The sequence below is a fragment of the Rutilus rutilus genome (assembly GCF_951802725.1).
Source record: "Rutilus rutilus genome assembly, chromosome: 6".
NCBI lineage: Eukaryota > Metazoa > Chordata > Actinopteri > Cypriniformes > Leuciscidae > Rutilus > Rutilus rutilus.
The window spans coordinates 16,473,592-16,491,698 of NC_140214.1; the positions used below are offsets into that span (position 1 = coordinate 16,473,592).

The window sequence follows — 18,107 nt, forward strand, 5'->3', positions numbered from 1 at the left end:
TGGTTGTTCCTGTCATGCAATATCTCTTTAACTTCACTAAGACCACAAGCATCACAGAATTTATAACATACTTTGCTAACACTTCCGTTTGTGCTGTTGCTTTGCCACCAACATGATGTCACTTCCTAGAGGATGAATAAGGATCTGGCTTTTCTTAAAGGAATCTTATATAATCCTTAGAGGATGAGAAGTGATATAACATAAGAAAACCAAATAAAAATTATATACTCCCAAGACATATTTACTTTGAAACATTTAACTAAGAGAAAAAAAAAAAAAAAACACGTAATAAATATATATATATTTTCAATGTTAGAAGAATAAATGGCAACAAAAAAAAAAGTCTATGTATACTTAATTCATTGTGATATTGCAATGAAAGAAAACTAGTATGATTTAATCTTTACAGATTTTTGAGACATTAAGACATGACTGGGATATAAGATGTACTGCATGGCAAGAACAACCCAAACCCATAACTGCAAATGCACTTATCTTCTAATCATGCCACTGCTTGTCTTCTACATAGCCAGGAAACTACTTTATAATACAGTGGAGACAGTAGGCAGTAAATTTACTCTGATGAAAATTTGTCTGCAATAGAAAGTGTTTGAAACTCGTGTTCTCTAATATTACAGTCGAAATACATTCTAACGCATAAATGCAAAGATAAACACAGTATATAACCAAAGGGGAGAAAATCATTTATTCATTCAAATGAATGTTAAAATGAGTAAATAAACAAACAGAATTACTGAGATGCAACAGAGGACTTACGAATAAAGCTTGAAACCTAAAGGCTATTATGGGTCCAATGTTCACACAATTTCTATAAATTATTAAAATAAATAACACTTGTACAAGAAGATGAAAGAGCAGCAATGTTATAGGTGATGTTAAATAATCCCAATGAAGTATACATAGTGTCATTAAGCCTTGACGAGTTATAATTTAGTCCATGTTTGATCAGTTGTGACCATGTGGAAGAGCCCTGCGCATCATAGTGAATAAAGACAGTCAAATATTAAATCTTGAAAACTTGGAAAAACTGAGAAGAACCCTCATGCAAAGGTTGTCTGAGTATATGACTTCCTGGGACTTTACGAGAATTAAATAATTTCAAAATGTGGTAAATACCAAATTAAGAGTATATTATGAATACCTAAAAAATACCCTTGATATAGACATCCACTTAACCAACAGAAAAGCTAAAGAAAGTCCTGTAATTTAATTTGGGGAGACCATCGGAATATGCCAAAGCTTACACATATCTTATGGATAGACAGTTTATCAAAAAACAATACAAACAAGTAAATGGATACAACAGGCTCGAAAGAATCAAAGACAGCTAATTTATAGAACGAAAAGTATTTCATTGTGTTATGGTCTTGTGCTTTGGCCTTAAAACGCCTCATAGCTCTTGTTCTGGCTAGAATTACCTCTAGTAAAGGTTTAAAACCAGTTTCGCTTGAGACGGGTTCTTCCCCTCCACATTAAAGATGTTCAGTTATTCACCAATAACTTGTTAATACCTTTATTCAACAATTTATTCAAAAAGGCATTCACGCTCGTCTCCCTGTCAGCACAAACAGGTCCTCACCTCAACATTTCACATACAGTGATAGTATGACCATGCAGAATGATCGAGTCTTTTACAAATATAATGCTGATAAAAACCAGTTCTGCTGGTTGTTTCCTTGGAAATGTTCGCTTCAGTTTTGTCCAGCTTTAGCATCCTTCCATCAACCAGCCAGTGAAGCAACAGTTCTTTAGTAGGCTCCGACGACGACCACTGATTCGAGTGGACCTTCAGACCAGCTCAAGTACCTTCAGAAATGGGGGGAGAAACATTTGTAGGGCACAATTCATGCTTAGTATCAATTTAGAGTTTTGAGAAATGGATGCAATATTCCAAAACTGTGACTACAGATCCTCCTGGTTTTACTAATAGAGCTCTCAGCAGTAAATATCGACCCGTATGTAGCCATTTAGCTTGTTTTGCAGTACAACTCACCTTGATTGTTCCTTGACTGTTGGCTGCAATCAACACATTTGACTCCTGAGAATCAAAACAGAGAAAGTACATTTGACAGAATGTGGCAAACATTATTTGGTTGAATCTCGGGTGGGAAGGTGGTCTGACAATGTATTTGCCTGTCTGGAATATTTGGCATAAACCAGACGCAATCTCAGTTTGCGCTTCATTATTGTTATACGTTCACAAAAAGGCCTTGACATTTTACTTCTACATAATTTATGTACGGATGAGAAAGGCAATTAATTAAGACCAAGACACTAAGCAGAAATTCAGTCTGGTCAGCACATTGGTTTTGCACACAATTATTGTTTTTTTTTTCTCTGGGAAAATGTCAAGTATAAAAGGTACGTAATACACAAGGGATCTGGAAGCAGACGTAAATGTTTACATGGGGGTTTCAGCTGATAAATCAGGCACAGCATGAATCCACATTTTGCATTTTCTAAGATTTCTGAGCTGATTAGGCTTGATCAAAATTACTTGCATGTTAATTATTTGGGAAACCACCCATTTTAATGGCATAGTGGCATTCAAATAAGCAAATAAAATAAATTATAAGTGAAAATAAAAATGGCAAATTTTTATGTCTAATGAGTTGTGCGAGCACACCAAATCAACTGGGCCAGCGAATTTTTAATTTTGCTTTGTAAGATGTAAAAAAAAAAAAAAAAAAGATGACCCACTTACTCTCGATGAAAGATGACAGAATAAAGAATATATGAAAAAACGGGAAAAAAACCCCACAGAAACTGAAAGGTCTCCCATCATCCGAAATGAAGGTTCACCAATTTAATAGGGCTGCCTTGAAATTACGCAAGTAAGATTATAGGATAGAAATCTATCACTGTTCCATAATAACATTCTCACGTTCTATAATAATAATAATAATAATAATAATAATAAATATTATATTGCTATAATACATCATTCAGTTTGGCCGTGTTCGGAAAACTAAAAACTAAAGCATCCTAAAGAGACATATTTTAAACATTAATAAATATATATAAAAAACTTTTTCATATCATTGTGACCCCGTGAGATTTACCTACAAATTCTTAAAGAAAGCCAAGACAATTAAATCATTAATCACAAAATGTTGTGATCGTGACATCCCTGTTTGGTCCTCCTCCTAAAGAGGAGTTATTGGTTAATAAATACAGCACTTCACATGGTAAATTAGCCATGGGCTAAAATATGACTTTATAGCAATGCCTTTTCCTGCAAACCACACTATTTAGACAGTGAAGCGGAGGAGTGTGGGATTAATAAGCATGGATTTCTGAAAGCGGATGCACACCCACCTTCTCCCAACCCACTGCTCTATTCTACCCTGCCATTATTTGTCCTTGATGTACCAACCAGTTCAGTTCTACTGTCCCCATGTGCCCCCATGGCCCTACCAGGTCATGTTCTACTGTTGGTTCTAGAAGAGTGATTTTTCATGTAAATGTGAGTGAGAGAAGACTGAATCATACCCCATCAGGTAGAGCTCGCCAGCACACAGCACTGACAAATTCATTGGTGTCATCCTCCTTCTTGTCCTTGTCCAACACACTCTTCACAGTGTCAAACTTGAAAGTCAGCAGCGTCTTAGAGAGCCCCTTGTAGTACAAGTACAGTGAGTTGTTTTCACTTCCTATGGGGTATGAAGTGAGAGCATTATTGAGGGTTTTTAACACCACATAAACATTTATTACAGTGTAAAAGTTTGTTTTATTCTCTTTTTTCTTTTTTTATAATAAACTGATTTGAATGATCAGAGGAAGTTTAAATCAAACAGCATTATCACAGCTTTGATTATAAACCAGCTCAACTTGGTTCAACAGCTTCAACATTTTTAAAGGAACACGCCGACTTTTTGGGACTTTAGCTTATTCACCGTATCCCCCAGAGTTAGATAAGTCCATACATACCCTTTTCATCTCCGTGCGTGCCGTAACTCTGTCTGACGCACCCACCGCTAGCCTAGCTTAGCACAAAGACTGGAGGTAAACAGCTCCAGCCAGTAAATCACTCCGCAGAAGTAGCAGTGCTTCGCCTTCTGAGAATATAGTTCCCAGTATGTATACGGTTAGAAGATGGCTGTGACTCATGTGACCTTGTTATTTGTACACGCTGTGACTATACAAATCACAACATGTAAATAGGAAAATGTTGGCATTATTTTGTCACTTATTGGGAGCAGTATGCTAGCTGGAGCCATTTACCTCCAGTCTTTGTGCTAAGCTAGGCTAGCGGTGGGTGCGTCAGACAGCGTTACGGCACGCACGGAGATGAAAAGGGTATGTATGGACTCATCTAACTCTGGGGGATATGGTGAATAAGTCCCAAAAAGTCGCCGTGTTCCTTTAACCAATTTTTCATAGTGCCACTCACCACATGCTACATAGTCTCCATTAGATGCCAGACCCACAAAGTTCTTCTCGTTGATGTGGCCTTTGAAGGAGCGCAAACAATGAGGCTTGTTCACATTCCAGAGTTTCAGCTGGCTATCCGTTGAGCTGGGGATGTCAAAATGTAACTAATGTTGAATTAACTCAAAAGTTGTTTGTAATTAGTGGTGCAACAGATCAGATTTGTCATGGTACTGTTTGGATCATGGTTCTAGTTGATTTAAAGATTAGGAAATTTAAAACCAATATTTTTGTAACACTGTAAACCGCTACTGATCCAAAAGCTGATGTTTTAAGTATCGTGATACAATGTACAATGTAGGTAGTTACCATGACATGCATTTTCCACTGATAAAAGAAAAAGTACAAGAATTTTCAGTGTATACATACGCAGACACAATTTCTTCTCCATTGACAAACTTGGCGTAGGACACTGCTTTCCTGTGGCCTTTGAAAACCATGATGGGCTGCTTAGTGTTTCTCAGGTCATAGTAGTGCACACAGTGGTCTGGAAAGGATTTAGAATGAGCTGAAAAGTTTTACAATTATTGCGGGAAGTAAAACTTTTAATAGATCGATTCAAATGAATTATGTACCTGCACAACCAAAGGCAAGGTGATATCGAGAGGATGGACTGAATTTGACACAGCATACATTGGCCTTCGCTTCAATGCTGGCTACTGAATTGTCCAGGTTGGTGGACCACAACTTGACTAGGATAAAGAGAGTGTATTCATAAGTATTTATAGAAGAATATCTCTGTAAGAATCCTAGAAATTAAATAACTAGATCGGAACAGTTCAGTTGCAAAAATACCTTTTGCGTCATCTGATCCCGATGCTAAGAGCTTTGGATCCATGAGGTTGAAATCGACACTCCAACACCGCTTTTCATGCTCCTGTGAAAATCAAAATCTAACTTAGAGTAAGTCTAAAGGAATTGCAAATTACCCACGTCATGTGTTATATTTCAAATTAAATTCAAAATTAACCCACAGCTCAATGTAAATATAATTTTAGGCTGCAACAGCTAATCCAATTGATGATAAAAATAGTTTGTGCTTCTGCTTCTGAGCACATAATTCAAATTAAATTGAATAAAGATCACAATAAAAGCATTTATACTGTTACAAAATATTTCTATTCTTTTGAACTTTCTATTAATCAAAAAAAAAAAAAAAAATTAAACAGCATAACTGGTTTTAATTTTGATAATAATAAGAAATGTTTCTTGAGCAATCAGTATATTAGAATAATTTCTGAAGCATCATGTGACTAAAGACTGGCGTAATGGCAACTGAAAATTCAGCTTTGCTATCATAGGAATTACATATTATATTAAAATAGAAGTGTTACTTTAATATTTCACAATATTACTGTTTATTTCTGTATATTTAAATCAAACAAATGCATCCTTGGTGAGCATAAGAGACTTCTTTTGAAAACATAAAACATTATAACAGCAGACATAAATATATTAATAGTACTATTATTTTTGCAATACATGTATGTTTCTTACAAGAAAATATGACATGTAGATCTCTAATAGTTTGGGAGTTAATAAGGAAAATGCAATAAATTGCTCTCCTACTGAAAGGGGTACAAGAATAATGAATGTCATCTGGTGCAGCCCTACACATAAGGGTACCTGGTAGACCTTTGACCTCTGCCCCGTGAACCCATCCCAAAGAATGACAGTCCCCTCGTAGTCACTGCTCGCCAACAGATTTTTGTGGTAGCTACTCCAGCTGATACAGCTGGATAGAGACGAGACAGAGGAAAATGGGAAACTGTTATGCCACTGCATAATCCACCAAGAACATTCAGGCCAACCCCTGATTTCAGATACTCTTTATACCTAATTTTGGAGTTACATGTCATCTCGTTGACAGGATAATGAATGTCCACAGCATCCTGGATCACAGTGCCGTATTCAAACACTTTAATTTTCTTAGTGACACCGGCAATGGCAAAGTAATCACAGTCACGGTCAAACTCAATGCTGCAAAAGAGGGGAAAAGAGAGGAGACAGAACAAGTGTTAGCACAGCGAGTTCTTCTGACTGTGGCATGCTCATTATCTGCTCTACTTCCACTCAAACATGGACACTGAAAGAGACAAGAGCTGTAATGCATCCAAACAGCCTCCCAGCCTCTTAGTATCAGATACAAGTATGTCTGAAAAACGTGTGTTTGATGAAAGTCGATAAGAAAGAACTCGGATAGTGTTTCCTGCAGTTAAATCTGAACAAGTACCCCATGAAATATACACTATTGTTTAAAAGTTTTATATATACAAAAATATATTGTGAAATATTATTACATTTTAAAATAACTTCCTATATTAATATATTTTTAAATGTAATTTATTCCTTTGACTTTTTTATTACCATTTTAATTCCTATTTATTCCTTTTGTCATTACAGTCCTCATCACATTCAGAAATCATTCTAATATGCCGCTTAACATTAACATGTGCAAGTAACACTTTCTATTATCAATGATGAAAACAGTTGTGCAGCTCAATATTTTTGTGGAAGCAAAGATACATTTTTTTCAGGATTTTTTGATGAAAAGAACTGATCAAAAGTGCATTTAGTCAAAATAATTTCTTTCCCCCAAAAAATAGCCTGAATCTTGTTCTCAGACAATGTCCTAGCTGGTAGCTCAAAACAACAAGCATACAGCAAGATCTGTAGTCCAGTTTATTTGTTTTCGTTTTGTTTTTAATTAATCTGTCAAAGCAATTTATAAATAAGCCGAACAAATCAGCCTACCTGGCTCACTCACTCAATTTATCAGCCGTAGTAGTTTTGAATTAACATCTGATTCACCATTAAACCACAAGCTATTAATTTCAACAATAAATGAGCTGAGAACTGTCAAGGTGTTATGTTGTACTTAAGGTTTAGAAGACTGTAATTAATGACTGATTAATGAGAAGCATTAGGATGGAGATCATGAGAAATTATATATTATAAAAAAAACAAATGAGAAAAAACAAAAGAAAAAAAATGGATATACATTAAAGCACACTTCGAAACAGGCCACAATTCCAACTTTTGGAAAATAGACCGTCTTCAAAATGCTCACAGTCAGTATCTGTTATGTTATTCAGTAATACAATACTACCCTCTGCTGGTTACTTCAGGAACCGAACAAAGATTAAAGTCCAACAACGTGTGGTCTTAACCCGCTTCAATTAAATATTTGCACCCTTACCTGGACACAATACTGGAGCCATTATAGAGGTCACTAGCGTAGGAGAGGGTGGCCAGAGGCCTCACAGAGTTGTAACGGGTAAATTTTGACAGACACTCCATGAAATCATCCAGCTGGTTAACAGTCCTGCTGTCATCTATTACCAAGAAAAGCGATTGTGTAATAACAGTATTACTTTTTTTTTTTAATAAACAGTATATATTGGTTTGAATCAACCAACCCGTTATGCGAGACATCCTATTGGAGAAATAACACTGCTCTAGATCCTCAAAGTGTGCCGTCAGTCTCTTCCGCCGTGACGCCAGAGTGCTGTTGTACCATGTTTGTCTTTTACCCTAAAAGTATTAACAATAAACAGTGAATATCAGCATTACTCCAAGGGATATTAACCAGCTATAACAGCAAACGGGAACAATTCATGAAAAACAACAACAAAAACAAGTTACCTGCGAGCTTCCACCAAAAGGGGGCTGAATGTATTCTGGGGGGTCTATTATGCTACTGCTGTAGACAGAAACAAGATTTGAAATTTTTTTTATGCAAAAATACTGCGTAAATGTCAATAATTAGGTTAGCATCTCATGTGTGTAGAAATTACATTAATTTCTTTGTGTGAAATACTTTTTAATGAGGAAAAATATAAAACGCAGTCTTACCTGGGTGCAGGTGAGGGAGCTTCAAACTGGGGTACAGTACTGTCTAAATTGGGGTCCATGTCACTCACTGGTGAGTACATACCGCTCATTTCCTTAAAAAAAAAAAATCATACGCATCAGATGTACACTACTGTTCAAAAGTTGAAGGTCAGTGACACTTTCATTCAGCAAAGACACATTAAACTGATCATAAGTGACAGTATACAATTATATTACAAAAGATTTTGTATTTAAAATAAATGCTGTTGCTTTGGACTTTCTATTCATCAAAGGAATCTTAAGAACATATTGCTATTTCCACAAAATTATTCAGCAGTACAACTTTTTTTTCAACATTGATCATAACATATGTTTCCTGAACAGCAAATCAGGATATTAGAATGACTTCAGAAGATCATGTGACACTGAAGACTGGAGTAATGACTACTGACAATTCAGCTTTACACTTTAAAATATATTCAAATAGAAAAAAGTTATTTTAAATTGTAATGGCATTTCACTCTATTCTTGTTTTTACTGCATTTTTGATCAAATAATAAATATATAAGACTTCCTTCAAAAGCATTCAAAAAAACTTTGTATATATAAATATATTACTTTTCACACCCATAGATCGTTTTCTTTGTTCCGAAAAAGGGACTTAATTGCATTTTCTCCTTGGTTCGGTTCGCTTACACAAGGCAACATTTCAAAGCATACCAAAATGTGTTTATGCAAATCACATGCGAGTAAAATTGTCCCCTTATTGGTCACAGTTCACCTGTCACCAACAAGTAACAAGTTGGCTTTGCGGGCTTATTGTGGCTTTATCTGTAGCTGTCGTGACACACGCAAACACTTATATGAATGTAGCCTTGATTCCCGCTCTGACTGATAAATTATATACATTTATATTGAAATTATATCTATATATATATATATATATATATATATATATAAAATTTAGAATGCAGTTAGAGCGGTAATCAAGGCTTCGTCGGGGCAGCATTCTTGCAATGCATGAAGAAGAGCAATTACATAGATAAAGAGGCTTTGGTTTTCAACCACAAAAACAGAATCAGACACTGATGCATTTATATAACATTTCCCGTTATGAATTATGATACTGCTTGGTCCGTTGGGTCGGGTTGCTTTCTCACCTCAACCAAACCGCCCCAGAATACATTTTCAATCAGACTTGACCACCTCATTCAGGCGGTCTTGGATCGATTGTTTTGGTACGGATCCAAGCACAATTGCCGTGTTCATGTATGCCTAAATGAACCGAACTAAGGGAGAAAAACGCACCAGGTTCCGAAACAAATGCTCCAAACGACCCAGGTGTGAAAATGTCCTTAGAAAAATACAAAACATCTCTATGCTAGACCTTTAAAAAAAAAAATGTCCTGTCTCGGACAATTCTGGGTCAACATACTAAACTGACCTCAACTCGTTTGATATCCTCTTCCAAAAAGTTCAGTTCTTTTTGTAACTGCTCCAGTTGCTGTTGAAGTAAGGACAGGGAGACTTTATGAGTTAATGACCTCATAGCTGTCAACTCTGCATTATTCAATATTTTAAAAATAGATGGAGGTTAAACCTCTCTTTTATTTCTTCTGGCTTCTTTCAGGAATTCCATTAAGATCTGGCGCTGAGCAGCTTGTGATTCCTGTGAACAGAGATCAGTGAAAGATCAGCAACAGATGAGCAATTGGTCTTTATGAGTCACACAGCGGAGGGTGGGAGGGGGGCTGTGTTCCTTTATAAGACAAATTATTATGGCGTATCACGATAATCAGCAACGCTTCCAGGCTCTTCACACAAGCAGCTTTAAGCATTATATAATGCTGATTAAGTTTTAATAACATTTATTTAATCACATTTAACCTTTGACACTGATCAGACTTAATAACTGCAGGTTTTGACCAATGTATATTCCTTCACAAGAACTCAGTATGTGCCATGCTGCAGTGGTAAAATAGTGCTTTGTGGTTTATTTGGCCTTATATTTGTCACAGCAGTTACACTTTGGAATTTAAAAACAGTGGTTTGTAACATTAGGGTCAAATTTGAGTTTATTTTTATCCACCAAAAACAAAATCTACAGAATACCAATCTCTACCAATCCAAGGTGTTTCAACACCATAGACAGTCAGTTTAAACTGAATGTGAATGAAACGCTAATATAAAACGGCTATTCCCAGGGTGTCTGAAGAACCCAGAAGTGATGCATCAAGCAACAGTAATATTATCTGTAAGTATACCAACCGCCTCCAGTTGTTTCTTTTTTTGCAACAGGTACTCTAATATGTAGTTGACATTGGCTAAATCCATATTCTCTTGATCTGCACCAAGGACGTCTTGGAAAACCTGCCATTTGGTTCCATTCTATAAACAGCATAAGAAACGAACAATAAGACATCATTTTTTGTGCTACAAATTATCTGCAAAAGCCAATAAAATTAGTTTAAGGAGTTTCCACTCATTATACAAATGGTGAGCTTGGTGCACATACAGGATGATCTCGTTTCAGACGCTTCTCTTCAGATCTCTGTTTTTGTTTCAGGATCAGTTCATTCACTGTAAAACAATTAGAGAATCAGATCATCTACTAAGCAATTCTCAGACTGAAAAAAAATATCAACCAAATGATATCAACCTTATTTGATATAGAAATATACAATTTATGTGGTAACAATAAGGTTTGAGGACATCAAGTATGCAAAAAACAACTGACATGCATTAGCATACACATACCTAAGAAGTTGGGGTAAAGTTGATCCACATTGTCAATGATATAATTGCATTTTGGGCATCTGTTGCTGTCCTCCAAACTCTGGCGTATACATTTATAACTGAATAGAAATGAAGACATGATTACTTGATCAAAATCTATAAAATGGTCTGGAAAATACAATAAATGATCAGTTTAGAGAACAAGTGCTTCTCACCAGAAACTGTGGCCACACTTTGTCATGTGAGCTTCCTCTATCATCTCAAAACATATAGGGCTGTTAAGAAAAAAACAAACAAAGAATCATGACACATGCAAGGCTTGCTTCCCTTTTCTAACACATCAACACAAAGCTGAGACTTGACTGTTGTTTTGAATTATGCAGTAGAGTTTAAAAGTATTGAGACCACTATTAAAAATTATTTTCAATCTTTACGCATCACAAATTATATTATCAGCATAATTTTGATTGAAAGGGTAAAGCATAAAAATAATTTGAACACACACCCACACGTGTCAAGTTAAAATGATTTGGAGTTTGTCAGATATACAAGTTAATCATTAAACTTGTATGACTTTCTGGGATTGCTAAAAAAAAAAAAAAAAAAAAACATTGACAATAAATTGTCAGTTTCTAACATTATGGCCTGGGGCCTATATCATGAAGCCGGTTTAGGTGGCTAGCCAGGTATGTTTAGTTTGCGCCAACCCATGAAAGTGGTTGGGATTTTAGCAGTGTTCATCGCCATAGTAACTTACGCTCCACGGCTAACCTGGTCCAGGGCAGGTTATGTTCCAGGTAAGAGGTTGAAAACCGAACTTAAACCAATCAACTGTGAGCAAAGTTACATGTCTGATGCGATAAAAGTCACTCCACCTGTTTCTACTCCAAATTAAAGGTCAATACATAGCAAATGATTTTTAAAGACAAAATCATCTGGCTTTTAGTAACACTTATTTATAATAATAATTTTGTATGATTTAGATATTATTTATGTAATTATTCATCGATCACACATGCAATTTTAGTTTATCAATTATTTTTTACACACAGTTTAAAGGAATAAATATATAAAAGTAATATAAATACGCTTTAGAATCAATAGATTAAGCTATGAAATGACTACATGTGAGCTTAAAAGTTCAATTCTCTCTATACCTATATCAACTGCATAAACTAACTTCACAACTTTTACTTGCACTGATATACAGTAGCGAGACTTTTTCTTTTAGTTGTCCTCTTTCATAGACATACATTTTCTACTTGTTGTGTAAATTTGTTTAAATTCGTAATATTTTAATACTTTTATGTAATAAGTGAATTGCGCTGCTTCTCTCGCGAGAAATTAATCGCAGTTTCACTCTTTCTCAGCATGTGATTGGCTGTTCGCTACTGATGTCACACCTAAACTCAGGATCAAAGCCTGAGTTGACAGAGAAAGTTGATGATCAGCATCATGGTACTACCAACAAAGCCTGGTTGGATTGGTTTGGTTTTGTCAACTCGAAACTAATTCTGCAACCCTGAGTTTGTTCAACTACCATCATGGTACAGGCCCCTGGTTTCACAGACAGGGCTTAGGCTAGATTAAGCCAGGATTAGGTCTTAGTTCAATTAGGGCGTTTAAGTAGCTATTAAATATTACTAAAATATTACTAGTGTGCATCTTGAGATAAAACAATGGCAATGACATATTTTAAGATATGCCAGTGCAATTTGCTTTCAGTTAAAACAGCTCAAGCATGCACTTTAGTCTGAGACTAGGGGGTGAAACCGGGGGTGTGTGTAATATCTGATTTTGTACTCAACTCAACACACACACACACACACACACACAAAAAAGAAATCAAATCATACAGGTCCGAAACAACATGGTGGTAACGTTAACGTTACGTAGTACACGATTACAGATATTCCTTCATGGGGGAACTATCCCCTTTAACACCATGTTGACAATTATCAATTAGCTTTATCCTTGAAATCAAATGATTAAGTGCGGAGTAAATCACAGGATTTGCCACATACACCTGCAATTAAGCCCGCGTGTGGGAAATTGTTCAAAACATACAAAGTGAAGACGTTAACTTACTTCTTTATCAAGTGGATTTAGACCTCTGCAGGGACTTACCATACAAAATCGTTACTCTTGTCCTCATAGGGATTGATCAGACCGTTGTACAGGGGTCTTTTCCTGCTTGAAGAGGCCAGTCGACCACTCTGTCCCTCGGCTACCGAGCCCAAAGTCCGCGAGGACACCCCGTTACCCGAGCTGTTACCGTTTTGAGAGCCGCTGCCCCCGCTGTTCGCTCCACCGGCTCCACCGCCACTGCTGCTGCTCATTCCCCCAGAGCTCGTCCCGGGGACGGACCCCGCTGCACCGCCGGACTGCTGCTGCTGCCGAGTGCTTGACATGATTGAAGCCGCTCGTGCACGTCGGAAGGCCAGAGCTTAAGCTAAAGCTGCGGGGCTTCACCGCATCCGGGCGGCTGTGGGAGGTACGCTAACAGGCTAAGCGTCACAGATGAGAGAAAATAGCCAGAAACTTCCAGCAAGCGCACTGCTAGCACTGAACGGCGCTTATTTGAGCACAGACCAGACGGTTCTTCAGCATGCAAGTTTGTATTGGGTCAGCTCGATGCTAATGTGGATATGCAGCTCCACAGAGACTTGTTGACAACTCTGAGAGCTTTAGAAATTTCAATCCACTGTCTTGCAGGATGTTCAGGCGAGAACTTCCCCGAATGAAACGTTCGTATCAATCGGAGTTCAGCGGCACCTACTGGCTTGGAGAAAAACTGCAGGTATCAATCAAAAAATCCATCCAAACTTCAATAATGGTTCTCAAATTCTTATTGTCAACTACCTAACCGTCAAATCAAATCATTAAAAACAGTCATCAACCGTCGTTCTTATGCAGCAACTTATGTTGTTAAAAACATATGGACTATAATGTTTAAGGTAGGCCTATGACTACATGTAGCTAATTTATATCTTGGCCTAGAGCAAAACGTCAAAGTCTCTTTATGTAATGTTGACCACTGGCCTAGTTATACTGATGAATAAAAAAAATAAGATTATCAACTAAATTGTTAATGTATAGCCTATCCATGGTAGGTATATACGCAACTTTATAAAACAAATAGGCAAACCATTGGCTTTGGTTTGGTTTTCCTTAAAACAAACAGAAAGAAACCATTAGATTAATCATGATTAGTTGTTTTAATTTTATTTCTATTTTATAGGTTAACAAACCAGAGTTTAAATCTTCTCAAAGACACCACATGTTAAAATACAATGTACAGTGACTAACACAAAAGCTTGAGTAGATTTCCTGCAATACTGGAAGCTGCAGTTTCAGGACCCCATTTCTAGGACCTTTTTATTTTTTTATTTTTTTAGCAGTTTATACACATTTTTTTATCACTTACTATTCAATTCTGTATTTTTATTATAATTTTCAGGAATGATAGTTGTTTAATTGTAAAAATGTAATTTATATATTGTCCTAACCAACCCCTAACCCTATGGCATGGCATGTCACAATTAGCTGAACAATATGTGTAATAGGCCTATACAAAATTGTATATAGATAGATAGATAGATAGATAGATAGATAGATAGATAGATAGATAGATAGATAGATAGATAGATAGATAGATAGATAGATAGATAGATAGATAGATAGATAGATAGATAGATAGATTGATTGATTGATTGATTGATTGATTGATTGATTGGTAAACCAGCACAGAAACGTAATGCTAGACTGTTCAGAGTTTTTTGTCTGTGAAAGCAATGCAGCGAAGGGTTCAGCTGAATCCCCTTTGCATTCCTCATCAACTTTTTTTTTACCTCTTTCCTTGCAGTGTAGTCGGGATGTTCAGTAGCTTTATTTGTTCGTGTAAGCTGTGCAGTGAAGGTTTTAGCTGAAGTCCATTTTATTTTTTATTTTCTTACTCTTTACCTGAGCAGTGTAGCCAGGATGTTGCTCTGCCCTAAGCTTTGCCCCCCCCAAACATCTTCATCTACTTCAAAAACAAAGTGGTCAACATCAGTAGCCCACAGCCGAATACACAACCCACTCTGATCCAGACTTTTTTGAGACCATGCCAGACTAGAAGCTTTCTACCACCCACAGTGTGACCACCTGCCCTCTTGATCCAAAATATCTTCTCTGATCTTGGTACATCTTTGACCAGAGGCTCCATCCTATCAGACTTCATAAAGGGATATTTCATCCAAAAATACAAATTATGTCATCATTTACTTAAGCTCATGTTGTTCCAAACTCACATGGTTTTTATTCTTCTTTTACCTGCTTTGATCATGACCAGCTACTGAATCTTTCAAGATTCAATAAGGACATAAAAGCACTTAAAGGATCATAAAAGTATAGCACAAATTATTTACAATTCTTCTGAAGCTATTACAGCCTTGTATGAAAAACAGACCAAAACTTCAGTTTATCATTGCCATGTTCTCTAAAAAATGCTGGTTTGGGTCAAATATGAACAAATCCAACTGTTGGTTTACATTTTTACATTAATTTTTAAACTCAACAGTTGTGTTTGTCCATATTTGACCCAAACATGGGTTGAAACAATCCAGCATTTTTAGAGTGATACTTACTGTTAACTTTATTCACTAAAAATGTTGAGATCTGCCTTAACTCACCTTAGTACAAAACCGTTCAAAAGTTTTTATTTAAAAGAAAGAAATTAATAATTTTATTCAGCAATCACACATTATATTGATCAAAAGTGGCAGTAAAGACATAATGTTACAAAAGATTTGTTTTTCAAATAAATGCACAGCTGTTTTCAACATTAATAAATGTATAATGTAATTTAATGTTGTACAAGTACACTTAATATTTAACACTATTATTGATCTGCCTGCATTGACACCATATGAGAACTGAACGGAGCTGGACGATGACATCACTGTTTTCTCTAGAGCGACTGTATAGATTGTATTCCTGCTTTCACTGTGAACAATCTGTATTGTAAAAAGCGCTATATAAAGAAAGGTGACTTGACTTGACAAGTATTGGACTGATCTAGTTGTCAAATTAAAGTCACTGACTCAATGTTTAGTTGCAGTTGTTAACAACACACCTCTAGGGGAAGATTATCAGTGAATAATGACTAAACCATTTTAGTCTGTACTATTTCACGCAAACCGTCAGAAGACTTGGAATAAAGTGTGCAAGTTGTGTGAACTACTTTTTATAGTGCATTCATGGTGATTTTGTGTCCTTTTTTTGAGAGCTTTTGCCACAATTCAGCTGTATTAGGCTATATTCAAATAGAGCACAGTATAAGCAAACAAATGTAAAGTGCTGATATGAAGAAAGCAAATGCAATGTAACAACGCAATGCATATGCTAATTAGCACATGCAGTCATCTAGCGACATTCAGCGACTTTTTAAGCATGTGTTATACATTCCATTGAAAATAGTTTGCAACAGTGCATACATTTAAAGACTATTTTTTTTCCTCAAAGTAGGCTAATGTTAACCAGTCAATCACTGAAGAGCTTGAGGATATTAGTGAGATTAACTAATGTCAGTCATCATATATGTTAGGTGATTGTATACAATTTGCATTAAGTTCACACAGAGACTGGATGGCATGTAGCAGCTACGACTAATCAGATTTAATTCCTACAGACACTCATGACTGAAGTTTTCATTTTACACAGCAGGGGGAGTTATTATTGTATCTTTAGAAACATTACAGATTCAAACAAGCACACTCACATATAGCCTAACTGTGCATGACTGTCAAATATTATTTTCCAATGCTCAGTTACACAAATTAAAATCAGCTTGACACTTACCACATAATTGGATTTAAATGCTTACCCATTTAATAATTCTAACTTGTGGGGTTTGGGTATATAAAACATTCAAATTGTTGTAATATATTTTTTATATATTTCAATGTATGTAAACAGATTTTTTGTTAAATTGTTATTCATAACGGATTTTCACTGTCCATGATATTGTGCACTGTCAAAAATAAAAACGGAAAATATACTGGTAGGACATCATCCAGTAATTTCATGAAAATTTTTGTTAACCCTATAAACACAATGTAGTCTGTAATACTCAAAATGTAGTAAATTAAATAAATAAAAATGAATAATATGGGAAATTCCTATATATTTATATTGTAAATTGTGCCCTGTTTTTACAGACTTTATTAACGGTATAAGCTGTTTATATCAGGTTTACTGGATAGCTTGCAGAACACATTAATTTGACTGAAGGACACATGTAAAAATAATCTTGTAATATGTATTTAACAGGGAACCATATCAAAGATGAGCTTTGCTGATACTATTTTCATTGTACTCCACTATTATATGTTCTTTTGGCAGCACAGATACATGCAATAAGTTAATTACAGCACTGCTCTCACATGACCTCCACAATGGAGCACACTTCAAAGCCCTCCAACACTTACTTTTGTTGATTCAGATGTTCTATACTTATATCTCATTGGAAATTAAGCTCTAATAGCTGGCATTGTTAACACAGTTAACAGAAGCGTTTAAAAGCCAACTATAATTTTCCAAATGGATAAGCCATCATGGGAGGGGATCGGGCAAAATGTCTGGATGAGTTGTGTCTGCTCACATTGGCCAGCGCTGTGTCTCAATTACAAATGGGCTAACTGTGGTTGCCATTTCAAACATTTATATATCTCTAGTGCTTCTGTTATGGCTCTTAAGGGAGAAATAAACCCCTTTTAACTGATAGTAATATACTTCAAATATATTGGAGATAATTGACTGATCTGCCACTGTTGAGTACAATGTCTTTTGGAAGGAAAGTGGTAAATTGCACCACACACACACACCAAAAAAAAAAAAAAAAAAAACCTTCGGTTGCTAATATCATGATATTATTCATGTCTTTGTTCTTATAAAGGAAAATAATTATGAATTCTGTTGTTAGTCTCTGGCTAAAAGGATAGCCTGGGTTGATTTTAAGACTTGTTATGTGAGTGTCTTTTTTAATCATTACATTTTTGAAACACACCGATTATTTGCTTGGAGTGAAGATCCAGTGATCCTAA

At 35.9% G+C, this 18,107-nt stretch overlaps 1 protein-coding gene across 1 annotated transcript; it reads right to left on the reverse strand.

The window, feature by feature from the left end:
* Nucleotides 1–676: 676 nt before the first annotated feature.
* Nucleotides 677–13,778, reverse strand: cop1 (COP1 E3 ubiquitin ligase). Its single transcript, XM_084412583.1, has 20 exons — nucleotides 13,150–13,778; nucleotides 11,238–11,297; nucleotides 11,044–11,141; nucleotides 10,802–10,866; nucleotides 10,555–10,674; nucleotides 9,887–9,955; nucleotides 9,731–9,790; nucleotides 8,308–8,399; nucleotides 8,098–8,155; nucleotides 7,872–7,986; nucleotides 7,652–7,787; nucleotides 6,289–6,432; nucleotides 6,079–6,187; nucleotides 5,248–5,329; nucleotides 5,028–5,144; nucleotides 4,822–4,939; nucleotides 4,415–4,539; nucleotides 3,514–3,674; nucleotides 2,015–2,059; nucleotides 677–1,827 (listed from the first exon to the last, which is right to left on the reverse strand). Exons 1-20 carry the CDS (start codon nucleotides 13,431–13,433, stop codon nucleotides 1,810–1,812), a joined length of 2,076 nt encoding a protein of 691 aa, XP_084268709.1. The 5' UTR covers nucleotides 13,434–13,778; the 3' UTR covers nucleotides 677–1,809.
* Between the last annotated feature and the right edge of the window lie 4,329 nt (nucleotides 13,779–18,107).

Excerpts from the sequence above, each read along its gene's own strand:
- cop1 (XM_084412583.1), bottom strand. The coding sequence starts at position 13,433 with ATGTCAAGCACTCGGCAGCAGCAGCAGTCCGGCGGTGCAGCGGGGTCC. Across the intron at positions 8,400-9,730 it reads AGGATATCAAACGAGTTGAG|GAAATGAGCGGTATGTACTC; the intron begins GTCAGTTTAGTA and ends TTTTTTTTTAAG. Across the intron at positions 3,675-4,414 it reads TGGAGACTATGTAGCATGTG|GAAGTGAAAACAACTCACTG; the intron begins GTGAGTGGCACT and ends CATACCCCATAG.